The sequence below is a fragment of the Bubalus kerabau genome, chromosome 1 (genome assembly GCF_029407905.1).
Source record: "Bubalus kerabau isolate K-KA32 ecotype Philippines breed swamp buffalo chromosome 1, PCC_UOA_SB_1v2, whole genome shotgun sequence".
In the NCBI taxonomy this organism is placed as follows: Eukaryota; Metazoa; Chordata; class Mammalia; order Artiodactyla; family Bovidae; genus Bubalus; species Bubalus kerabau.
Genome location: NC_073624.1, coordinates 7332668 through 7358782, shown reverse-complemented (window position 1 = coordinate 7358782; position 26115 = coordinate 7332668). Strand labels below are relative to the sequence as shown.

The following is a 26115-nucleotide window of genomic DNA, read 5'->3' as shown; positions in this document are numbered from 1 at the left end:
AGCACACACACAGGAGAGAAAGACCCCCGGGCCTTCGGCTCCTCTTTTTATACATTTTTTCTCCTCCCCCTGGGCCTGCCCTATGTAAGCTGGGCCAGCCAGGAGTGCTGTTTGTTCCACCTGAGGTCCTCACTAGCGTCCTCGGACCTTCCTTTATTCTGTTTTTGCGGGCTTTTCCCTTGTCTTTTATCCACTGCCATTCTGGACTCCTTTTTCCTATTCTAACTACCTAACAGATTCATTCAGAGCTGGCTTTGTGCCAGGCCCTGTGCTGGGCATCAGGTAATCAGAGCCAGACCTTGCCCTTTGAGAGCCCCAGCTGGTGGGAGTGTGCGGGGAGGCTCTTAGGGAGGAAGAGGTCTGCTCCAAATTAGGAAGTGCTTAGGAAGGGCTCAGGAAGGCTCTGGGCTTCCCAGAGACTCAGCAGTAAAGAATCAGCTTGCAATGCAGGAGTTGCAGGAGACGCAAGTTCGATCCCTGGGTTGGGAAGATACCCTGGAGGCGGGCATGGCAACCCACTTCTGTATTCTTGCCTGGAGAATCTCATAAACACAGGAGCCTGGTGGGCTACAGTCCATAGGGTTGCAAAGAGTCGGACAGACTGAAGCGACATAGCATGCACGTAGGAAGGGTCTGCAGAGGAAATGCGGGAGCTGGGCCTTTAGCACTGAGTAAGAAGGAAATGGCAACCCACTCCAGTGTTCTTGCCTGGAGAATCCCAGGGATGGGGGAGCCTGGTGGGCTGCCGTCTATGGGGTCGCACAGAGTCGGACATGACTGAAGCGACTTAGCAGCAGTAGCAGCAGCAGCAGCAAGGGTTGCTCTGAGGATAGGTGGTAAATCAAGGCTGGAGGTGGAGGCCGGAAACCCTCTGCAGTGATGTGCATGCTAACACTTCAGTCATGTCTGACTCTTTGTGACCCCAAGGACTGTAGCCCACCACGCTCATCTGTCCATGGGATTCTCCAAGCAAGAGTACTGGAGTGAACTGCCATGCCCTCCTCTAGGGGATCTGCAGTGATAGGGACCTGCACATGCCAGTGGGGGTGGTGGGAGGGAGTGGGATGTAGGTTTGGGGACAAATCTGGGAAGAACCCTGATCCATGAGAACAAAGCTTGGCTGTTGCTGCTTGGACTCTACGGGAGTCATGGAGAAGTTGAGATGTGTGGGGAGCAGGGTAAGCTCAGGTGACCAGTGATCAGTTCAGTTCAGTTGTCTCTCAGTCGTGTCCAACTCTTTTTGACCCCATGGACTGAACCACACCAGGCTTCCCTGTCCTTCACCAACTCCTGGAGCTTGCTCAAACTCATGTCCATTGAGTCAGTGATGCCATCCAACCATCTCATCCTCTGTCATCCCCCTTCTCTTCCTACCTTCAATCTTTTCTAGCATCAGGGTCTTTTCCAGTGAGTCAGTTCTTCGAATCAGGTGGCCAAAGTATTGGAGCTTCAGCTTCAGCATCAATCCTTCCTATAAGTATTCAGGACTGATTTCCTTTAGGATTGACTGGTTTGATCTCCTGGACCAGTGGTAGCTCAGTTGATAAAGAATCTGCCCGCAATGCGGGAGACCCTAGTTCGATTCCTGGGCTGGGGAAGATCCCCTGGAGAAGGGAAAGGCTACCCACTCCAGTATTCTGGCCTGGAGAATTCCGTGGACAGTCCATGAGGTCGCAAAGAGTTGGACACTACTGAGACTTTCATTTCACTTCACTTCACCAGTGTGGTACCCAAGACATTCCAGGGTGAACTGGGCCACGTGAGTCCACAGCGCCACCTGGTGCTCATCTCCCTACTGCAGCTTGACCTTACTGGGTTTTATCTAACCAGGCAAAAGGCAGAGGACTCGGGGCTCCCAGGCAAACTTGTAGACCAGGACCAGTCTGGGAAACCCTGCCCCTTACCAAAACAGCCAGTCTTCATGGGCAAGAGCTCACATTCAGTGATGTGTCCTTTCAGGCCAGGGTCCCCATGTGTGCATAAGGAGACATGGGTCTCATGGTTCAACATGCCTGCAGGAATCCTCCTGCACCATCATGCCCCTCCTCACCTCCTGGCACACATCTGTGATGAGCATCTTATTCTTTTTTTTTTTTTAATTTATTTATTGGCTGTTCTGGGTCTTAGTTGAGGCACCCAGGATCTTTAGCTGTGGCATGTGGGATTTAGTTCTCTGACCAGTGATGGAACCTGGGCCCCCTGCACTGGGAGCAGGCCTCTTAGCCACTGAACCACCAGGAAAGTCCTGAGCATCTTACTCTTTCCTACTAGCTCCCTCAGGCTTTGGGGAAAATTGCTGGAATGACTTCTTCTTGGAATTTCCTTAGTCCAGCACCCCCACCCCCTCCTCCATGGTTCTCCTTCCACTTTGCTAGGGGCTTCAGATCTTCGCTACATGTTGGGTAGAGAACAAAGCCAGGGATGACACAGCATGTCTAACATGTACCTTTGAATCAACAGAAACATCTTGCAAGCATGTTCACAAAACGTTAACGTATCTTAGGATGATGGAATTTTAGATGACTTTTTTTTCGTCTTCATACTTTCATGGGTTGCTTACATCTTCTAAATATACGTTATCTTTATACTCATATGAAAGTGCTTAGTCGCTCAGTCGTGTCCGACTCTCTGTGACCCCATGGACTGGAGCCCGCCAGGTTCCTCTGTCCATGGGATTTCCCAGGCAAGAATACCGGAGTGGGCTGCCATTCCCTTCTCCAGGGGATCTTCCTGACCCAGGGATTGAAACTGTCTCCTGCAACTCCTGCATTGCAGGCAGATTCTTTACCGTCTCAGCCACCAGGGAAGTTCATATAACCCCAACTTTTTTCCTTTTGGAAAAAACAAAGAAATCTAAGCACATCCAAATGAAGCTGGAATAGTACATTAAAAGCTTACAGAAGCGGGCCATGTAGCTGACAGCAGCCCTCAGTCCTGGTAGCTCTTGCCTTTGCGTGTTTCACAGAGGCTGTTCCATTTTTCTTGACATTCTAAGCGACCAGGGGACAGGGACCAAACCAATCTCCAGGACTTCTTCACAGCTCCGGACACGGGAGAGGTACAGTTCCCTTCACCTCTTGGCTGACAGCTATACTATCCTCCTCCCTGATTTTCTGCTGCTCCTCTTGCCATCTGTCCACCCCAACTCCCCTGCCCCCAGTCTGTTCTCAACAGTGCAAACCAGTCACATCATTCTTTGACCTACTGGGCCAACCCACTCTCCAGCTTCAACATCTCCCACCACCCCCTCTGCTCAAGTTCCAACTGCTCCAGTCCCATTCAGTCCCTCCGACATTTTCTCACTTGCTGCTGCTCGCTCTGCCTGAAATGCTCTTCTCTCAGATCTGCATTTTGTCATTTAGTTCTCAGATTTGTTTACTGTTTGTATTTTGAAGTTAATTAAGCGTCTTAGTTGCCACACATAGGATCTTCTTTGTGGTGTGTAGGATCTAGTTCCCTGACCAGGGATAGAACCTGGCCCAGGGCAGTGAAAGCGCCAAATCCTAAGAACTAGACCAATCAGGTAACTCCCTTGCCAGGTTCCCCTTAAGGACTTCTGACCCTAAAAATGCCAGCTCTTGGGAAGCAAATATGTCAGCTAAAGCCACCTGCCCTCTGTGTCTTCTAGAAAGACAAAAACTCTTTTTTTAACGTTTTTAATTGAAGGATAATTGCTTTACAATATTGTGTTGGCTTCTGCCATACATCAACATCAATCAGCCATAGGTATACATATGTCCCCTCCCTCTTGAACCTCCCTCCCACCTCCTATCCCTTCTTGCTTAATTTTTAAGCCAGCACATTGGAAAGAGGCAGTGCCTCAATGATGATGTCTCAGCTGGGTGGTGGTGAGAACATGGGCTGGATTCAAGAGCTCAGCCACTTGCCACCTCTGCACCCATTTGCCCATCTGTAAAGTGGGACCAGTGCTCACATCTCACATCCATTGTGAGGGGAAGGTGCTCACTCCAAGTGACCTGACTGAACCTGCAAACACCCACCAAGCTGATGTGTCTGGTCATATCAGGGGTCATTCAGAGAGCCATCCATCCAACCCAACACTTGTTCAGTAAGGTGATGGTAACAAGGTTGGGAGATCCCCAGGGCCACAAATCCAGCCTACAGCCAAACTGAAACCAGAAGTAGACACTTCTTGTGAGCTGAATGTCCTCTGAGGTCTCAGAAATTGGGCCCAGCAAACCAGGCTTCTGAGTCTTTCTCCACCCTCAACCACGAGGTGACCTTAGGCTAGTCAAATTCTCTATGGGCCTTCTCCACCTTTACAGTCTGGTAGTGAAAGTCATACATTCTTCTCTGCTCTCATCACTTTTTATCCACGAGGCATATAGCCAAGCGCGGGCAGCATGTCCAGACTCAGCAAAGCTAAGCTCAGAGGGAGACAGAAGCAGCAGCAGCCTGGAGTTGCTTCACGTTGGCTTCAGACTCAGACCCTCAAGCAGCACACAAATGCAGCAGGCAGAAGTGAGTTTATTGCATTAGAAAAAATACCAAAGAAAACCAGCAAACACCTCCATACTAGACACAATTATTAGCTTGACTTCAAGGGCGGAAAGGAATTTCCAAGTTACAAACTTTATTTCTGGGAGGGGGGGTGACAGTTCATCCCCTCTCCTCCTCCCTTGCCCCTTTAGACCCGTGGACCTTGATGGGGGCATCCCACTGTGAGACAATCACACACGCCTCCTCTCTCATTCCGCTTGCCTGTGCGTGCCCAGGTGGAGCTAGCTGGTCACAATGAGCAGGCTCCTGAGGTCCTGGGATACAGGGAAATGTGAGGATGGGGTTGGGGGTCCTAGCCTGAGCTTCCAGTAAGTGACGGCCGGACTGGGGTGGGGGAGGGAAGGTTTGCCTTCCTGCAGAGCTGAGGGGAAGGCTTACCGCTCCCTCCTTGTCCCCGAAAAGCCCTAAGGCACGGGCTTTGGCACAAATGGCTGTTGCGCATGAAGGGCGACTTTCCTTGAACTAAGGGACTCAAAGTCTCTCAGGGGAGCAGCTCAGGCTGACCTCGTGGTACAGCCCTGGGTCTGGAGGTGACTACTAGGAGGACAGAAATCAACTGAGCCCGGGTGTGGGGGAGGACAGAGAAGAGGAGGAGCTTGTGAGGCCCACCACGTTCTGGCCAGAGCACAGCGCCCTGGGCAGAGGGGTCTGGAGCAGGCGCCTGGGGGAGAGAGAGGGCTGGGCAAGGCGAGCTAAACAAGGAGAGCACCTGGCTATGCAGCAGAGCCGTGGCCTCTACCAGCACGCTGCCCTCCCAGGAGAAGCCCAGCCTGAAACGCGCTCTCCACAGCCCAGTTCTGCCAGTTGGTCCACACTGAATAGCAGCCCTGCTGGTTTCTGCTCTGACGGATGATTACCACGCACACTGGCCAATCAGTGGGTCTTGAGAAGGATTCAAGTGCTCACTGGTTTAGCTCCCAATCTTAAAAGTCACTTGATAGCATAGCTCATCATCCGGGATGCGCCCTGCTCAGGTCACAGGCAAACACTAAGGCAGAGGAGCACCTTTCCTCCAGCTGAGACCCGACGATGCCCGCTGCCATGACGACGGCAGAGATGGGAGATGAGGCCAGAGGTGAGCAGCGGCTCTTCAGAGAGGAAAGGCAGCTGCTGCGGGCCAGACCCCAGGAGAGAGAAGGTAATTCAAGTCTGAGAACTGGCAAGAGCCACGGCAGGAGGGGCCCATGGAGGCCAGGGCTGGGGCTCAGGCACCAGGGAGCTCTGAGTTCTCCACATCCACTCTCCCAACTTAAGGGAGGGCTCACAGGAAGCAAGAGAATCTGAAAGCCTCTCCAGGTTAGAGACTTCCAGATTGTTCCCTGCCTAGAAGCTCCTGGCCAACAGCCCTTTATGAAAATGCCCACTCATGCCCTCCATCTTGCTTCCTTCAAGTCAGAAGGACACCAGAAATAACATGTGCCTTCAAAACACATTTAGGATACTATAAAAATCCCTATCAGAAATAACTCTACATTTTCTTGCCACCTTGATTCTGCATTATTATGCTTTCTACATCAGGGACATCTTCCAAGAGCAGGGAATCATTTCCTCTTGGTCCCTAGCTGAATACTGCACGCTGGTCTGGGTGGGGTGGGTACAATGACTGTCAATAACCTACATTATTACTTGCAGACAAAAGGCCTGGGTCTCTGCCGCTCTAGACCTTCATTAACTGTGACAGGTCAGCTACACGGAGGGAGAGCAGACTGCAGACAGCAAGGCAGGCTCTCCTAGAGCGATGTCAGAGGACGGGCCATCAGTCTAGGTGGAAGGAGGCATGGCTTTATCCTGTTTCCTCTGGACTGGCACTTGCTGTTACTCTCCCTGCATCCTGAGGCTTTTGATTGCTCCAGTCCGGGACCCCGGCCTTGCTGTGGGAGGGGAGTGAAGGTGAGAGAGATTGTGGCTAAAGAGTTCACTCAGGTTGGGTGAATGTCCCTGAAACTGGCCCCATGTGCACCAATCCTTTGGTTCATTTCATGGTGGCGAGTAACCATTTCCAGGTCACGGATAATGTGAAACTCACCTGGGTCCCACAGCAGGTGGCAACCTGGGTGGAGTATGGGCATTCTCTAGAGAGAGGTTCTGGGCTGGGGCTCCCCCAAACAGTGACTCTTGCTTAAACAAAGCCCCTCCCTTTCTCCAGTGGGGAGGACGCTTAGGAAGCAGCGTCAAAAGTGAACTCACAGACAAGAGAGCCTTAATAAATTAGTGTAATACTATTAGAAGGGATGGCATTTTGTTCTGTGTCTTAGCAGCTGTGTCCTACATGCAGCCTGATAATTTCCTTCCCTGGGAAATTTAAAAAGCCGTCCCCTGGTTGTTAGCTCTGATGTAAAATTATAAAATAGAAATCTGGTAGGGTTTGTTTTGTTTAAAAAGGAAAAGCCCTGGTGAGGCAGGGCGGTCCCATGCAGTCCGGTTAGCTCTGGCCGTTGGGTCGGCCCACCGGGCTCCCTCCGGGAGGCTGGATCGCAATGGAGTCCAGGAAGGGCCTCAGGGCCTGTCCGAAGGGCCTGTGGAGAGAAGAGACACGGGTGCTCGGGTGGGCTCATGAAATGAGAAAGTCAGAAATGAGGATGGCACACAGGTGGACTTTGGGGGGACTGGGGTCTTCTGGGGGTATCGGCAGTGCTCAGGAAAAGTGACAGGTGCAGGCTGCCAGAAGGCGCTGATGCCACTGCCCAGTGTGCTCTCAGAGTAGCTTAGCTGGAAAAAAGACTGCAGATACTGTAATCTTAAGACACTTGCCAGGACTTCCCAGGTGGTCCAGTGGTTAGGACCCCGTTTCCAATGCAGGGGATGTGGGTTTGATCCCTGGTTGGGGAACTAAGATCCCACATGCTGTGTGGCACAGCCAAAAATAAAAAAAAGAAGAGACTTTCCAAGATTACTACAACATTAAATTGGGTTGCCCGCAAAATATCTCAGTTATTGGCTTTCTTTTTCTTCAGTGGCTGCTGCCATTTTTGAAAACCATCCCTGAATTCAAAGGAAGTGAAAAATTCTAAAGCATAAACAGAGAAAACCAAGAAATAGTAAGCCTAATTCAGACAAGTCCAGGAACTCCATGCACCAAATAATAACAGCGAGAACACTCCAGCTACTCAGGGCCCATAACCTAGATCCTGCCGTGGGGTTTAACACGCCCACTAAGGAGTAGGAAGGCAGGGCCAGGGACATGGGGCTCTCCTCGATGGCTGGACACTGACATCAGCCTTGTTTCCTGAGGGGTTCTGACCCAGGTGTGAAGGATAGCTCACCCTGCCAGCCTGCTAAACCTGTCAGGATCTCTGCTGGACAGGTCCTCAGTTCAGAGTAACTGAGTCAGAGTCAGGAAATGGGCCTGGTCCTGCAGCGGGCAGAGGCTGCCTGAACGCAAGGGGAGGGAGGGGCAAAAGGGCACTGAGTGTGCATGTCCCCGGAAAGGACACTGCCTGGATGGTGGCCCACAAAGCTTGGACCACATCAGGGTTGGGGGGCTACAGGGTGGTTTTGAAGAAAACATCTACTGAGGGCTGTCTGTGTGCTACGAGGTACGAGGTTGACTGGGAGGTTGTCTTTGAGGATGTCAAAGAGTTCAAGGTCCAAGGGAAGAAAGACTTGACAGTTTCAAAACAAGTCCCCTGACTAATTCTCCGACTTACTCTGCTCGTCCATCTAAACTGCCTTTTAACCGGGCACTTCTGGGGAGTGGCAAGCTTCATGTGCAATGGGAAAGACAAATGCCAGGATTCTGTACAAACACTGGGGCCGGCGTCAAGTGGGTTTCTACGTTCTGCAGTTGCCCTCAGGCCAGGGTAGAGTTGGTACAGGGTAGAGTAGGAGGGTGAAGGTAACACAGGTGAGCCTCCGAGGGCAGAAAGAATTGGTGGCCTTCCAAGGTAGAAGCTGCCATCATGACACCCTACCCAGCCTGGCAGGATTGGGTGGGGGGGGCAGTGATGGGGAAGGAGGCGGATGTGGGCCAGAGGAGAGACCTTGTCTGTGAGTGGGGATTTCAAAGGCAGAGGCAGAGACGGAGGCCACTTACGTGGAAAGAATTTCAGAGGGAAGGTCAGTGATGTAAGAAGGGATCTTCCGCCCGGTTAGGAACTGTGCCACTTCGTTGCTGAAGGTGTTACAGTTGTTCTCAAAGATGTTGTAGGCTTCACTTCTGTACATTGTGAGAAAGGTTTGGGACACAGATATGAGTCAGTAAGCGTGTACATGAAACAGAGATCAGGCAATGGGAGGGTGACCACAGCTGAATCTGAGGACAGGGAATTCCTTTCCTGCACTCCCAAGCAGAGCTTGGTTTGCCACTCTGGGTATTTAAAGGGAAGAATGAAATAAAAACATATGGTTCCTCCATTTCAGGAGAATCTTTGCATTCACAAAAGCCGAGCTCCGGGGTTAGAATTTTAACAGTTGAAACTGACTCAAGCTTCAGTAAGAGAAAACCTGCTCCAGTGTATTTCATCCCAACCTCTCTACAAACCCTGTTTCTGATTTTCAGGACAAAATACTTGGTTGAGAGCAGCATGTGCTGAAATAGCAGCAGCTGCTTTTAATCAGAAGGAATAAATAGCTCTTCCTTCCCTCAAAGTTTCAGCAGTAGGTGTGCTGGATGGAACAGCGGCCTTGGAGGCAGTGCTGAGCTCTTTTTGTGGCACGGTAGCTCCTTTCCCATCCTAAGTAGTTCAGCAAATACTGGGCCAGACCTTGGGCTGAGTGCTCTGGGGGAAATGACCTGGTGGCTGCCATCTGGGGGCCAATTATCTAGTTGGGGAGACAGACACGACTACCGTCTCCCCTGTTCTCCACTCACCGGAACAGAGACTCCCCCAGGGAGGACAGGTACTCCAGAAAGATTTCTTCTGTGACTTCTGTGCTCCCAACATCAACCACAGAATCTGGGGGCCCAAGCAAAGTCCTTCCCTACAAGAGCCAACAGAAAGAAAGCCAGTAAGTCACTCCCTCTGCTGAATTTTTTCCCCTGCCATGGAAGACCACAAATGCTTTGCTCCAACAACTTCTAACTTTCAGAACACCTGGGGCAGAGGAAGACTTATTTCCTCTTTGTGTCAAGGCTACAACAGCTTAGAGGCTCCTGGAGACTGTCCGTGGCCGTGGGCTGACAACATGGCTGAGAAGTCGGGTGTCCGGTTTCTGGTGAGGCCCTGGGAAGCTGAGTCTTCTGCAGGTCGGCCTCCTGATACTGTCCAGTCCTTCAATGGACAGACACAGAAACCCAGAACCTGCAGTCTCCCTTTGTTCCAGCAGGCCTAGTCACGAGGGCTGAGCAGGATGGCCAGAAACGGCTCACACCTGGCGGCCATCGTTCCATGCCCGTATTCATCATGGATGCAGCCAGCTTTTCATATGACACACTTGATCCCCCTGTAACACTGGGAAAACGTGAAGAACTGTGAAAAAGCTGGCAGATATTTCCACGATTCAGTTCCTTTTTGATCTGTGAGGCTAATTTAACAAGGTGATAGGGTTCCCCTGGCAAGGGAGTTACTGGCCCCTGAAAGGCCTACCAAAACCCCTCAGCCACGGGTTAACAGACTGGCGTAGCAGATGCAAGGAGAGACTGAGGCCCTGGGGGAACCAGCCGAGGGGAAAGCAACAGGATCAGTGGGGAGGAGAGGGCTGGGAATGGACTGGGGAGTGAGGGAGTGCACTTCAGAGCAGTGCTCCTTGAAAAGATCACAAATTCATGCAATAGCTCTTGAGCACCCACTGTGTGCCTGACAAGATTCGAGGGGAAAGTGTGGTGAGCAGATTACTGTAGTCAGAGATGCAAGAGACCAAAAGGTCACTATTTGACCCACTACTCTTCACTCGTATAACAAATATGTTATTGAGAACCTACTACATGCCAGGCCTCATGCAAGGCACTGGAGGTATGTGGACAAAACAGATGAGATTCTTGTCCACGTGGAGCTTACAGTCTAGCAATAAAGGCAAACCAATGTATAATTATGAGCTGTGATAAGGGTCTTGTTGGAAAAAGTACAGAATGCCATTAGTACATAAAACAGGGGACCTTCCCAGTCCAAAAGGTCAGAGAAGACTTGTCTAAGAAAGTGATAGTGAGCTCACCTTAAGGATGGAGAGAGTTAACCCAGTGAAGGATCAGGGACTGATGTCAGAGGACAGGTTTAAATGTCCAAGATGTTCAAGGAATGAGAAGGGGGGGTAAGGGTGGGGAAGGGCACAACCTGCAAAGGGGCTATCTAGAGAGAGGGAGCAAGCCCAGATCGGATGGGGCCTTGGAGGCTATGCTGAGCTTTCTGGTTTTTATTCTGAGAGCAGTGGGGAGAGTTCTGATTTAAGCAGGGGAATGCTATGATCAGAGTTGGGGTGTGAAAAGATTGCTTCGCCATCTGTACAGAGAACCGACTGAGAAGGAAGAGCGGATGCACTGCTATGGTCCAGGCTAGAAATGAGGGTGACTGGATTAAGGTGAAAACTCCGGAGAAATGAGAAGAGATGAAGAGGGACAGACTGCTTTGAGATACACTTACAAGGTGGAACTGAATTGGGCTTAATGAAGGACTTGGTTATAGGAGGTGGGGGACCAGTAGAAGGGAGAAATAAAACATGACATCCCATTTATGAGTATCAAAATGAATGTTTTTTTGGTCTTTGCTTGAGTACCTCCTGGGACAACACTTAGATAGCTCAGACAGACATTTTCTGGGAAAGGACATGGGATTTGGAGTCAGAGAAACCTGAGTTTTAGTACTAGTGCTGCAACCGGCTACGTAACTTTGGGCACCTCCCTCTCTCTGTCAGAGCCCTCATCAGCTTCACATTGACTGAGTTCACATCAGGAAAGAGGCACTGAGCTGGCCATGGTGACAGAAGAGCGAGACAGTCTCAAGCTTACAAGGAGCACACACCGGGCTCCCTGTGGAGACTCAGCAACAGCCCGTTTCACCATCACATGCCCAATGTGACAGAGGAACCACGAACGCCATGGGAGCAGACAGGGGGCAGCTGCCTGGCGGACCTGTGAAGGGTATTCTGGAACTGAGTCTTGAGGTCATCATGAAGAACTAGGCCACAGGGCTACCTACACTGGCTGGATGCCAGAACTACGGAGGACAGCAAGGTTCCTGGACTATGGGAACTCCCGGGAACCTGGGACCGTGGACGGGGTGGGGGCAGACACTCACTGGCGGACAGCTGGAGATGCCACCACTGCCGAAGAAGAACTCATCCTTGTGCACGACTATGGAGGTGTGCCTGCGACACAGAGAAGAGGGAGAATGAGCCAGATGGCTTATGGTCTGAGGAAAAGCAAACACCACCCTGCTGTAAGAGTAACTTCTGCCTCAGGACATGACTTACAAGGTCAACAGCTTTATAATCCTAACCAAACAAAGGTAAGATAAACATCATAGATCAGAGCTTCTCGGCACTGGCACTAGTGACATTTGGGGCCGGCTAATCCTCTGCTGTGGGGGCTGGCCTGCGCATTCTAGGTTTAGCAGATCCTGGTCTGTCCCCACTAGATGGCACTAGCATCCCTCGTGCCCTCTGTGGTGATAACTAAACATGTCTGCAGACACCGCCTACGTTCTCCTGGTGGCAGAAATGTCCCTTGTTGTGGATCACATGAGCAAAGGGGAGTCTTCAGAGTCACCCCAACATTAACTAAACAATACTGAAATAAAGCTCTGCAGACCAAGATGTGTTTTCAGACCTTTCATATGAGATCAGGTGTGTTCAGGGTGGTATGGCCATAGATTGTTCCCAGACTTTTCAAACTCACAGGAGTAGTTAACCTGGACCACGTTGATGGAAAGACCAGATGGTGTTCAGTGTGGACCTATTTCAAGCAAAGGTGCTCATATTACTTCTTGGTTCCGGTCAAACAAAGCAATGGTCATCTGGTCAACCAAAATGTCAGTAGGCTCTAGGATCCAGTCAGAATTCTGACCTACGGTTTCCTCAGAAATGGAACAGAGCCCAGCCATCATCCTGTGTCTGACAGGGATGAGTCTGAGAGCCCAATGAAGTTGTGTTTTAAGACCCACGTGGGGTCCTCATGACTTCTGTAGTTAGAAACCTTGGTCGGGGTGGGCATACATCATTCCGCCTTTCCTTAGGACAGGTGAAATATCTGCGCCACCAATATTTTCAGCTGGATGAGTCTTCATTGTGGAGGGCGTCCTGTGCACTGCAGGATGTTTACCGCAGCAACCCTGGCCTCCGCCCATCCACCCTAAACGTCTCAACACGCTGGTAACTCCTGGCTGGGAACCACTGCATTAGAATGTGAAGGTTTGTGGCTTAGAGAGCTAAGTTTCAAACTGGAAGCCACAGACTGGAACCTGAAACGCATGATGTTGTTTGGTTTCATAAACCAGCCAATGTAAGGAGCCCCACCCAACTTACCAGATGCCTTCCAGTTGTTTCCCTGTGGAGAGAAAAAAAAAAAAAAAAAGAGAGAGATTTAGTCACTTGGGACTAGACTAACTTTTGCCTCCCAGCCAGAGCAAATTCAGATCAGAGGAACCCCTTATAAACCTCTTGGGGGAACTCTGATAAGGTCCTTAGGTTGTGACATGATATGTCGTGTTAAATAAGTTGAAAAATAATCAGAATCCTTAAGCAGAATTCAAGCAGAAACACTGGTATTGATGTACCCTTTTTTGTGTGTGTGTGCCAAGTCTTAGTTGCAGCATGTGGGATCTAGTGCCCTGACCAAGGATAGAATTCAGAGCCGCTGCATTGGGAGTGTGGAGTCTTAGCCACTGGACCCCAGGGAAGTCCCGATGTACCCAATTTTATGTCTGCTTTTCTTTCTCCTTTAGGGTCAATTCAACTCTATCTTTTTAATTTCTGTCTCATCTACAGAGACAAAGTAAAACAAGAGTATAAAAAAGCTATTATCCACTTCTTCATTGAGCATGTGTGAGGTGAAATCCTCTAGAAAACAAGAATGAACTCTGAAGATGCCATCCATTTGACCAGCCAATGCATGTGTATTCTGTACCTCTATACCTCTATATGCCAGAAGTGATGAGAGATACGGAAATGCAAGTACGAAATGCAAGTCCTGCCTTTAAGGAGCCCAAAGTCAAATGGAAAAAGAGACATACGTAACTAACACAGAATGCTGATCAGATCAGTTCAGTCGCTCAGTCGTGTCCGACTCTTTGCGACCCCATGAATCACAGCACGCCAGGCCTCCCTGTCCATCACCAACTCCCGGAGTTCACTCAGACTCACGTCCATCGAGTCAGTAATGCCATCCAGCCATCTCATCCTCTGTTGTCCCCTTCTCCTCTTGCCCCCAATCCCTCCCAGCATCAGAGTCTTTTCCAATGAGTCAACTCTTCGCATGAGGTGGCCAAAGTACTGGAGTTTCAGCTTTAGTATCATTCCTTCCAAAGAAATCCCAGGGCTGATCTCCTTCAGAATGGACTGGTTGGATCTCCTTGCAGTCCAAGGGACTCTCAAGAGTCTTCTCCAACATCACAGTTCAAAAGCATCAATTCTTCGGTGCTCAGCCTTCTTCACAGTCCAACTCTCACATCCATACATGACCATAGGAAAAACCATAGCCTTGACTAGACGAACCTTTGTTGGCAAAGTAATGTGTCTGCTTTTGAATATGCTATCTAGGTTGGTCATAACTTTCCTTCCAAGGAGTAAGCGTCTTTTAATTTCATGGCTGCAGTCACCATCTGTAGTGATTTTGGGGCCCAGAAAAAGAAAGTCTGACACTGTTTCCACTGTTTCCCCATCTATTTCCCATGAAGTGGTGGGACCAGATGCCATGATCTTCGTTTTCTGAATGTTGAGCTTTAACCCAACTTTTTCACTCTCCACTTTTACTCTCATCAAGAGGCTTTTTAGTTCCTCTTCACTTTCTGCCATAAGGGTGGTGTCATCTGCATATCTGAGGTTATTGATATTTCTCCCGGCAATCTTGATTCCAGCTTGTGTTTCTTCCAGTCCAGCATTTCTCATGATGTACTCTGCATAGAAGTTAAATAAGCAGGGTGACAATATACAGCCTTGACGAACTCCTTTTCCTATTTGGAACCAGTCTGTTGTTCCATGTCCAGTTCTAACTGTTGCTTCCTGACCTGCATACAAATTTCTCAAGAGGCAGATCAGGTGGTCTGGTATTCCCATCTCTTTCAGAATTTTCCACTGTTTATTGTGAATGCTGATAGGCTCCATAATATAAGTAAACGTAATAAAGGTAAAGTTCTGAACTACTTCAGAGCTGCAATGTAACCAGTGAACAAACAGGGAGAGGGGTGGACATTTCTGCCAGAGGGAACAGCATATGCAGACACAGAGCTATGAAAAAGACTAAGGCAGGGTACAGCAAAGGGTGCAGTGATGGCGGGAAGAGGACAAGTGGCAGGCCAGGGTGCGAGGAGACAGCTAACCTGCGCGGAAGGCCGCCCCACACTGCAGGCCATGGGGGTGCGAGGCAGCACAGGGCCACGACCGGACCCAGGTTTTCAAATGATAACTGTGTCTTCCAAGAGAGAACTGTAGGAACAGAAGATGTACTGGAGGGAAGAGAACTGAGAGACAATAGAGTGAGGAGGTCTGCGCAGTCAACCATGGGAGATGCAGGAGTGCCGAGGATAAAGAGGAAGCACAGTGAAGGACACGAGAGCGAAATCAAACATCACTCACCCACCTCTGGTTATCATTTCAGGGTAACTGTTTACTGAGTGCTAAGCAAAGAGGAGAAGGGGACAACAGAGAATGAGATGGTTGGATGGCATCACTGACTCGATGGACCTGAGTCTGAGTGAACTCCGGAGTTGGTGATGGACAGGGAGGCCTGGCATGCTGTGATTCATGGGGTTGCAAAGAGTCGGACATGACTGAGTGACTGATCTGATCTGAAGCAAAGAGTGCTTACTTTTGCCTTCAATGCTTTGGTGTTTGCCCTGTGACTTTCTAAAGGATGAAACTAGGCCCTGTACAGAAGGGGAGCTGATATGATTACACTTTTCCCTCTGCCTAACCTGCACTATCTTGCCCCTTCAAGCAAACTTAAAACAGATAACCTTAGCCTAATTTTCTTTTTTTGGAAGAGACAAAAGAAACCATGGCTCCTCCATGACAACCTATTGATGATGAAGCATAGTGTCATTAAAAGCAGTTAAGAATATGGCATAGGACTTCCCTGCAGTCCAGTGGTTAAGACTCTGCCTTCCAATGCAGGAAGTACAGGTTCAATCCCTGGTCAGGGAGCTAAAATCCCACATACTTCGTGGCCAAAAAAAAAACCATTAAAAATGCAAATAATATTGTAACAAATTAAAGACTTTAAAAATAGTCCATATTAAAAAAAAAAGAATATGGCATAAGTTCAGATCTGAGCTTTTCCCTTTGCTAGAGGTCGATCTTGGGCAAGTTTACTCAACCTGAGCTTCAGTTTCATCAATACAAAGTTGTTGTAATCAGTAATGATTATTGGTGTAAAGCAGCACAGTGTGTGGGACAAAGAATTCTGATAAATGGAGATACTGGATATAATTTTTTAAAAAGATCAAAGAAATTCCACTTCAGGGTTGATAGGTAAGATCTAAGAACAGATTTCAGTATCCATCAGATTAGTCTGAAATCCTGTATTACATGTAATCATTTTACACTTTGCTGTTAGTGCTGTGAGGCTAAATGAAATAACAAAGGAAAATAAAATGTAGCAGAGTTCTTCTGCCTCTAGAGACCAGTCTGCTTTTCACTAGGAGACCGGCTGCTTTGACCACAAGGTCACAAATGGGACAGAGGGATTCTGGCCCAGGGTTTTGGGGACTGTGGGGCAGGCTCTGCCTTGATCCAAACCGAGCTGAAATTCCAGAGATGGATCAGAAACAGAAACGGATGCCAAAAGGAAGTGATAACCCATTTAGGACAGGCACTGAGTTGGATTCTTCATCTCTTCCAGCCGACTCTAGGAGACTCTAAAACACCACACTCTTCCTTTTACCGTGTGTAAAGTGGAGAGACTAACACTGCCTTTTAAATCCAGCTGGTGTAGTCTTCTGGATGGACACATAAAAAGCAGCTTATTGTCTAAATGGCAGCAATCTGATGTTTATTTCCTTGGAGACATGCAATGATGCATGAAACTGGACAGATAAGGGATCCTGCTTTCTCCTGGGTGATCCTGCTCTCATCTACTTTGGGAAGAACACTATACTAATAAGACAGGAAGTACAGTGTAGTAAAGAAGAACACAGGTTCTGAGAATTCCCTGGTGGTCTGATGGTTAGGACTCTGCGCTTTCACTGCCCAGGGCCTGGGTTTGGTCCCTCGTTGGGGAACTAGGATCCTGCAAGCTGAATGGTATGGCTAATATTTTTAAAATTCACTAACTTTTAAAAGTCAGTGAATCAATGTTTATTAAGTGACTATTAAACTTCAGGTGATGTACTTGGCATTAAGGATACGTCAGAATGCAAAGGAGACAAAAAAAAAAACTCCTTCAATGCATTCACAGGGTGTGGAGATAGGACAGTCAATAAATAATACTAATAAGCATAATAAACCACAGTAGGTTAACAATAATGAGTGATAAAAATAAGAGCAGGATAAGGGAGACTGGGCATTTCAGCGACGGCCAGGGTGGGCCTATTTGTGAAGGTGGCATTTAAGCAAAGGCCTGAAGGAGGCAAGGGAGGGAGCCATGCAGAGGCAGGACATGCTAGGTGTATCCGAGGGACCTTCAGGAGGCCAGTGTGGCTAGAGCGGGTGAGTGAGGAGAAAAGCAGGAGGTGAGCAGAAGTAATGGAGAAGCAGGTCACGTAGATCAACTTGGAGAAGTTGAGAACTTTTCTAAGCCTGAGCTGTTCAGCATGATAGTCACTGACCACAAGTGGCTTTTAAAATCAAAAGAACAAATTCAGTACCGCATTTCAAGCACTCTCAACAGCCACGTGTGGCTAGCAGTTAGCCATGGGACAGTGCAGATCTAGAACGTTTCCATCACTGCAGGAAGTTCTATTGGTTGGCACTGTGGGAACCTTGGTTTTCGATTCTGTTAGGGAACGAAAGGCATAGTAATAGCATCCAGCTCATAACATTTCCAAGATTAAGAGATGACACATGAAAGAGGCCCAGCACAGTGCCTGGCACATAATACGTGCCCCACAAAAAGAATACCTCTTTTTTCTTTTAGGCTTTACCATTTGATAGTTTTATGGCTGCTCACAGCACCTTGGTATAAAAACTACCTACTTATAGGTCTTTTCCCCTCGTTAGACTATAATGGTCTCAAGGACAAGGGCCACTGCTTATGCATCTTTGTGATTCTAGGGCTGAGCAAAGAACCTGGATCAGAGATATTACATGCACAGCTGTGGTGGTTGACACACGGTGCTAATGAGGCTAATGAGCCTCAATCTTGGCTGCCCTGGCTTGTTATTCAAATGACTTTGCAACCCTGGCATATTGCACCCTGCTTCTGCCTTCTCAGATGCCCACGCTCAATGACCCAGGAAGACAGGTGGCAGGTCCAGATGCACTGGTTCAAACCCAGTCCTACTAAAATAATGGGTTTTTGGAGTGAGGCCTCGGAAGACCTTCCTGCCACTGAGTTTTACACCTGAAAAACAATGCAAAGTTGTGGGAAACAAGTCCTACTTCATTCTCCTTGATATTCTCTGTACTGATCATTGAACTTATTTGTAAGCTGGACATTATGCATGCGTGCGTGCCAATCCTGTGGACTATAGCGTGCCAGGCTCCTCTGTCCATGGGCTTCTCCAGGCTAGAATACTGGGGTGCGACAGCCATGCCGTCTTCCAGGGGATCTTTCCAACACAAGGATCGAACTCACATCTCCTGCGGCTCCTGCAGGGTAGGCAGATTCTGTGCGCTGAGGCACCGGAGAAGCCCCAACCTGGACATTATACTTCCTCTTTATTCAACCACATCAAGGTATGCTTAAGATCCCATCCACCCATAGAATGGTGATAGAAACTACAGAAAAAAAGATCCTCTTATTTATCCTTCTGTCATTTATCAATCCATCTACCAAACACCTAGAAACAACTTAAAATGGATTGAGTGGATTCACATCCTTTCTTAAAGTGCTTCATAGTTATCCTTATTCTCACATCTTTACATAGTAGAGTGGGACAAATATTTATTAACATCATTTCAAACCGGTAAATAAAACCCATGATTTGTCCAGTGTAAAGAGAAAAAATAAAAGGGGGGGTATGACCATGTACTTGTTAGAGCAGCTCAGGTAGAAATATAACGTTAGCTGCCCTGTAAATGTAACATTAGCTTGTCCTCATGGGGCTCTCATGAGGACAAGAACCAGGGTCATGGCCTCCTCTGGGGGTGACCAGCATTGTAAAGTGGCACTGGAGTGATTTTTAAATTTTTTCGTTCAGACTGAGACACAGTAGGTGAGTAGGTGGTGAGGGTTTGAGACTGAATCAGGGCACAAGGCCATTGGGGGATGTGAATTAGGCTCAGTGGCTATAAGCACATTACAGAAAAGCAGACTGTTTTCCCACTAGGACTTCCTCAGCAAGCTGCAGAGTGCATGGGTCAGATGGCAGCATGTCTCTAAGCTTGCTGGCACACCCATTGCATTGATTTGGAAGCCTGTGAGGTATGCACATGAAAACAAATGGAAGCTGTGGATATTAGCCCTGTTTTTCATCATAAACAACAAAGAATGTAGACTGAGGTCCTGATTATAAGAGTAAAGTCAGTATATAAAAGCCAAGGAGAAAATACTCCATCTACCTCCCTCGCCAATTAAGGTAGTGGAGATTGTGTGTATAGACACACAAGTTGGCAATGGGACATGCTCACCTTGTATACTGCTGGTGCTAAATAAATGTCTACTAATAAGCAAAAAGCGGGTGGCAGGGATGGGACTCCAGGGGCAGGCGGCATTAGCTCGTGGGTGAAAACTGAAAGTAGCCCAGGCTCACCTTGGGCTTCTCTAGTAGCTCAGTCGGTAAAGAGTCTGACTGCAATACAGGAGACCTGGGTTCAACCCCTGGGTCGTGAAGATCCCCTGGAGAAGGAAATGGCAACCCACTCCAGTACTCTTGCCTGGAGAATCCCCAGGACAGAGGAGCCTGGCAGGCTACAGTCCATGCAAGAGTTGGACATGACTGAGCAATTGAGCACACTAGCTTACCTCCTAGGTGTCTCTCCACAGGGACAAAGAGCTCTTAACTGGAAATGTTTTAATCTGATTTTCCAGATTACCAGCAATGTGAAGGGGTTAACTTAAAAAAAAAATCAGCTTATTCTCTAGATGGTGGTTTAGTCACTAAGTTGTGTCTGACTCTTGGGACCCCATGGACTGTAGCCTGCCAGGCACCTCTGTTCATAGGATTCTCCAGGCAAGAATACTGGAGTGGGTTGCCATTTCTTTCTCCAGGGGATCTTCCCGACCCAGGGATTGAACCCTGGTCTCCTGCATTGCAGGTACATTCTTTACTGACTGAGCTACGAGGGCTTCCCTGGTGCCTCAGCTGGTAAAGAATGAGGTGCCTATAATGCGGGAGACCTGGGTTCGATTCCTGGGTTGGGAAGATTCCCCTGAAAAAGGAAATGGCAACCTACTCCAGTCTTCTGGCCAGGAGAATTCCATGGACTGTATAGTCCACGGGGTTGCAAAGAGCCGGACATGATTGAGCGACTTTCACTATTCTCTAGAACCACTAGGTAAATGTTGAATCTATGTGGGAAAAGGTAAAAAGAAACATTTGTGTATCATAAGTGGACCTCTGGACCTATTTTGAAAAAAAAAAAATGCTTATTAGCAGGGGGCTTGCCCCTCCTTAAGACAGGGAAAGTTCATCACAAAATCAAAATGCAAAACACTGTTAAAAACTGAGAGGTATTTTAATCCTCAAAAAAGGATAGATTTAAAACTACTTAATACTTTAGCTCTAGGAGCCAGTACAGGATTCTTTCTCAGGATAAAAATAACTAATTTGTGAGTTCTTTTCTTTCAGTACTGAGTGGGTTCCCTCTAATCACTGCTTGGTGTTATGAGTCAGGCCTTATAGCACTGCTTTGAGATAAATCTGCAACATGCTTCACTTACTCAGTTTGTATGATATTTACTGAATTCCAGGGCTTCCCAGGTGGTGCCAGTGATAATCTGCCTGCCAATGCAGGAGACAAGAGGGTTCGATCCCTAAGTGGGGAAGATCCCCTGGAGAAGGAAATGGCAACCCACTCCAGTATTCTTGCCTGGGAAATCCCATGGACAGAAGAGCCTGGCGGGCTACAGTCCATAGGGTCACAAAGAGTTGGACACAACTAAAGCGACTTAGCACTCATGCACCATCAGGGATTCTTGTCCCCAGTGGAGCTTCTAGTCCAGGTGGGGCTGGGGGAGTGGACATAGATGAGAAAACATGCAATTATAAGAGAATAAATCCTATTAGAGGAGATCACAGGATATTATCCCTACTTTATAGAGACACAGGACCAAGATTTGAGGGGCAGGGGGATAGGGAAGGCTTCCTGGAGGAAGTAACACTTCATTTGAGACCTCAAAGATAAGCAGAAGTTATCCAGGCTAAGAGATGGGGAGAGAAACTATCCCTGGCAGAGGGCACAGCCTTTGAAAAGCCTGGAGGTGAAAAAGAAATGAACAGTTCAGTTCTGTTAAGATGCACAACCATCTTTTCAGACCCTGGGGTTCTGTTAAGACAATTAAGCCATGATGCCTTGAGGATCTACTGGGAAAAACAGTTACTCAGATCATTTTCCCCAGGGCTTAGTTCTCCAGTAGAACCCAGTTGAGAAAGTCTTAAGTAGAGACTGTTCAGGATGTGGGGACAGGTGAAGGTAGAGAGAAAAGCAGAAGGATCATGAAAGGGCTAGTAAGTCACATTCATTTTTTCATTTTGCCATTAAGAAAAGGCAGTTATTACTAAATTAACTCATTGGATGGATATAAAACAACACACACAATGAAGAATAAAAATCTAAAACAAAGCACAATAGATGGCATTAAAACATTAAATAAATCCCCTCAGATTTAAATACATTCTGTCTAATCTTTAAGCCTGAGCTTGTCTCTGAGTAAATATAGTCAATATTTACTGACCACCAGCTCTGAATGGCCGCTAGGGAACACGCAGGGGAGACAGTGTCCCTGCCTTTCAGGAGCTCAGGGTTCTTGCTGAAGTCTTTCTGACACATCCAGCCCACAATGGCCTGTCCTGTCTTTCAAGGCCTAAAATAATTGTTTTACCACTCACTTCTTTTTGGCATCTAATCCTAATCTCTTTTGGGTTGTTATCTAATGTGGTATATGTACAACATTATTTTTAACTAAATAAACTCCTCAAGGACAGAGTCTTGGACACTCAAGGACAGTGTTTTATTTTCTTAATATTTGTACTATAGAATTAAGCAAGAAACTGAGCAGTGTAAAATCTCAAATATTCATTAGATTGCATTCTGCTGGGAATATATATTTATATATATTCTATATGCCTAAGTCTTTAAATCTGAGAACAACTTTGAGACAGGCTTGTAAAGAGAAAATAAATGTGATCTTGGAACATGTATATGCATACAAAACTTCAGATCGGAAAACAATCAACAAATACAAGAATCCCTTAGCACAATTAAATAAATACATAAACCTCCACACTTATTTTTACGTACTTTAGCACAAAAAGAGGTCAAGGAATTTAAAGAGCAGCCAAAATTATTAAAAGGACAAACTGAAGGACAATCATAATAGCTAATTATCTTAGGCAAATAGTGACCATGAAAAAAAAGTACAATCAGGCCATCTGCTCGATTAGAAAGGTAACGATATTTCTGGGATCATGTTCATGTTGAGTGGAACAGGAGCAGCTTCATGAGAAGCAATTCTAGAAGACTGAAAAGGGGACAGGGTAAAACTGTGGAGTCCACACTGTTTCAGGGGAGAACGGAATTACACTGGGCTTTATCTGGTCTGGTCATGAATGTACTAGACTAGATGGGGTCTCATAATGAGGAACTGTCACAAGAGTACAACAACTAAATTAAAGAGCCAGGCCACCCCACCGTAAAAATAGATTAAGAGGGCACTGCTGACGAGGTCACACTAGTTCGGGACAATGAAGGCCAGGAGGGATGGTCATAAATCTGTGATCATGATTGGCACACACATTGAACTCAGCTATTTTCCTCATCCAGATTTGAAACACCTGGCCAAAAAATGCCTTTATAAACTTGAATGAGGTACCTACTTTACATCAGTTATAAAGGAACAGATTACACAGGAAAGGTGGTACAGCAAAATAACTGAGAACATGAGCTGTGGGAGTCAAGACTGCCTGTGTTCACAACCCAGCTCTGCTACTTACCAGATGTGACCTGGGGACAAATTTCTTAATGCCCTTTATCTCAGGAATCTCAACTAAAAAATGGAGGTAATAACAGGACGTTTCTCACAAAATTGTGGTGAAGAATGTAACATATGAAAATGCTCAGGAAACAGAAGGGTCTGGCACATGGCAAGCAGTCAGTAAGTTCTAGCTATTAATATGCTTCTAGAATTCATAAAAAAATCAGGAAAAAACCTGATTTTTTAAACATTCAAATACATTAATATTTAGGAACGGGAAATCAATGGATGGCTACTCACAGAAGTGGGACACACTCAACTTTAAGGTTAGTGATGTTTGGATGGGATGAACCAGTAAAGCAATGCCCATTTTCCATGTTTTTAACTCTAGAAAGTAACAATTATCAGCTCTGATAACCCTTTTTTCATTACTTTTACGAAAGGTAGAGAAGCAATATGAGAAAAGGGGATAGAGAAGAGAGAATTAAATTTGCAGGCAAAGTAGTGTTCTCAGAAATACCACTGCAATCAAAGGTGCCCAACTGATGAAGTTCCAATTTGGCTGAGGCCTTCTAGGATTTCACATCTATTAAAAAAGCCTTCAGATGGCATGGGAAGGAGTCCCAGTATTCCACCTTCAGTTAAGGCACTTTCTTCTTCACCCACTGAACTCCACAAAGGTCTTCTTCCAGTGCCAGGTGAGGCTCTTTTTGCGTAAGGGCCTTGGCAGGTTAATTCCCCTTCTGCCTGGAACCCTGTAACTACCTCACCACCCACCTTATGACTACTTCTTCATCCTTAAATTTCCAACTTAGAAGCCACTACTCCTGATTCTCTCATTTAAAATTGGTCTCTCTTCATATTTTTTGTCTCAGCACCTAGTTGGCTTCCTGCACAGCCTAATACTTTTCACAATTTGTAATTATTTCATATGCTTATTTATTTTTTACTGTCGTCCCCACTAAATAGCTCCATGATGGCAGAGAACATCTTTATTCATCACATCATCTTCACTTAACCTTGACATTGACTAGCATATAGTAGGCACTCAATATGTTGAATGAATTATGAACCAGTGGCCCTAAGGCCCCTTTCAGCTAAAATCAATAACTATTAGATAATAGAACAAAAAATATCCAGTGTAAAGGTGGAGGCTTTTATGGATGGGCCTAGGAAGTATCGAAGTGACACCTCACTATGATCAAGCTAACTAAATGGCTCCATTCCAAGAGGTTTAGTCAGAACTTGACTGATGTAATATACTAGTGACTGTCACCTTCCTCAAACAGTGACTCTGTTAAGTTTTGCTTTCAGATTTGCCTTACTCATTTTAACAACTGGAGAACTAGGCCCAAACTTCTAAACATGGATTGGCTACGTAAGAATTATCTGAGGAGCTTATTAAAAAGACAGGTTTCTGGACCAAAACTCCAAAAGATTCTTATTTAGTACTTGTGTAATAAGGCTCTAGAATCCATATATTTAAAACTTTGTGGGAATTCCCTGGCAGTCCAGTGGTTAGGGCTCTGTGCTTTTACTGCGAAGGAAGAGGGGTTCAATCCCTGGTTGCCGAACTAAGATCCGGCAAATCAGTGTGGCCAAAAACAATGCTTATTTTGCAATATATGTATAGTACACAATTCAAAAGATACAAAAGAGTTTACAGCAAAATCTCCCTTTAATTCCTGTCTCCCAGCCTCAGGTTTCCCTTTTCATAAGCTAACACTGTTAGCAATTTTCTTATTTCTCCAGATAACTATTTGCCTAAACAATAAGTATCCTTTGCTTCAAACACCCAACTGCATATAGAAAGAACTATTTCAGTTTCACTTTTTATATTCCCATTTAACAATATATGCTGGAAAGGAAGGTATCTGTATTTTTAACAAGGATCCTAGTGATTTCTGATGGAAAGCCAAACAGGAATCACTCATTGGCCCAGAGTTAAGTGATTTAAGTTCACTCCACTAAAACATGTTAGAAACTCAAGGACACACAAACTCAAAGGTAGCCTTACTTACTTGACCTCTCCCCTCTTGTCTCATGGACACGAATGAAAACATTCTCTAATATCTCCACAGAAGTCAAGAAAAACTAGCCATTCACATGGATGCTCCCAAACTGTTCAGTTTTCAATTCCCATAATCCTTTCCTGCCCAACAGCACCTGAAATCACAAACCGGACTATTCCTAGTTACACAAACCATTTTGGTATTTGGGTTATAAAAGAGGATTGGTCTCCGCTAAACTGGGACTGGTTTTCTCTCCTGGTAGTTAAGTAGTTTAATGGAGCACAACCGAAAATACTTCCTTCACTAATCATTACTGACCCAACAGCACCCAATCCTCCAATTGCTTTCTCACCATGTGGGCAAAAGCAATTAACTTAGAAACTGTCGAGACGAAGTCAGGCCGAACTCGGTGAATTCTCGAGTTCGGAAGCCGGGAGACCCCGACTTTATTCTCTCTGGGGGCGACTGGCGGGGCACCTGTGCAACACGCTCTAGCCTTCTCTCCCCACCTATCCCAGAGACTGCAGGAAGAGTTTCCCTTTGGCGCGGGGCGAAGACTCTCCTCCGCAGTGTCCCTTTCACCACGCGGGGCACTGCGCGGAAAGGCACCTCGTCTCCCCTCCGAGGAAGGAGGAGTGTAAGGGGGCTCCATGAGCGAGTCAGGACACCCACCGGGACTCAGCGCCGGCTTACCCCTCCTCCGAGCTGGAGGGGCTCTGAAGGGCTTGGGGAGGGCGTGACTCCTCCCCCCTCCCCTTCCTGGGATTCAAACGTGATGACTGCAAAGGGGGGCTTTAGGGGGCCCCCATCTCAGACGCACACCTTCTCTCCTCGGGCGTTTCTCCATCCTCTGGGCCTTCCCTTGAGTCGTGACCCAGGCCTGCCCCCCTCGGCCGGCCGTCCCGGAGCCCTCTTGCCCGGTTCCCGCCCGCTCCCCACAGCCCCCCTCACCCAACATGATGGGGCTGAGCCGCCGGGCCAGGCCCTTGGACAGGTCGTACACGTAGAGCTTCACCGGATAGAGATTCGGCGGCTCCATCGGGACCCGTGGCGGCGGCGGCCACGAAGTCCCTCAGGCACCCGGCAGCGGCTTGGACCTTCCCGTACCCGACGGGGGAGGGGAGTGGACGGAACAGGAGACCGAGCCCCGGCCCGGCCTGAGGGGCAGGGAGAGGCCGCCCTGGGCTGCTTGCGCCCCAGCACCCGCCACCTGCAACGACTACTGTGAGGTGACAGAGCGGGGACGGCACTGTCCGTGCGAAA

General features: G+C 47.5%; 2 protein-coding genes across 2 annotated transcripts in view; both read right to left on the bottom strand.

Annotated features, from left to right (window-relative positions):
- PMM1 (phosphomannomutase 1) overlaps positions 1-26115 on the bottom strand; it is a 109479-nt gene that overhangs the window by 25798 nt on the left and 57566 nt on the right. The gene's annotated exons all lie outside the window — the stretch shown is intronic.
- DESI1 (desumoylating isopeptidase 1) lies at positions 4473-26113 on the bottom strand. Its single transcript, XM_055566352.1, has 6 exons — positions 25804-26113; positions 12916-12937; positions 11691-11760; positions 9332-9441; positions 8555-8677; positions 4473-7037 (listed from the first exon to the last, which is right to left on the bottom strand). The coding sequence occupies exons 1-6, from the start codon at positions 25889-25891 to the stop codon at positions 6944-6946; spliced, it is 507 nt and encodes a 168-aa protein (XP_055422327.1). The 5' UTR covers positions 25892-26113; the 3' UTR covers positions 4473-6943.

Coding starts and splice junctions, on each gene's coding strand:
- DESI1 (XM_055566352.1), bottom strand. CDS start 25,891: ATGGAGCCGCCGAATCTCTATCCGGTGAAGCTCTACGTGTACGACCTG. Junction 9,442..11,690: donor GCATCTCCAGCTGTCCGCCA/GTGAGTGTCTGC, acceptor TGGCTCTTGTAG/GGAAGGACTTTGCTTGGGCC. Junction 7,038..8,554: donor CCCTCTGAAATTCTTTCCAC/GTAAGTGGCCTC, acceptor TTCTCTCCACAG/GCCCTTCGGACAGGCCCTGA.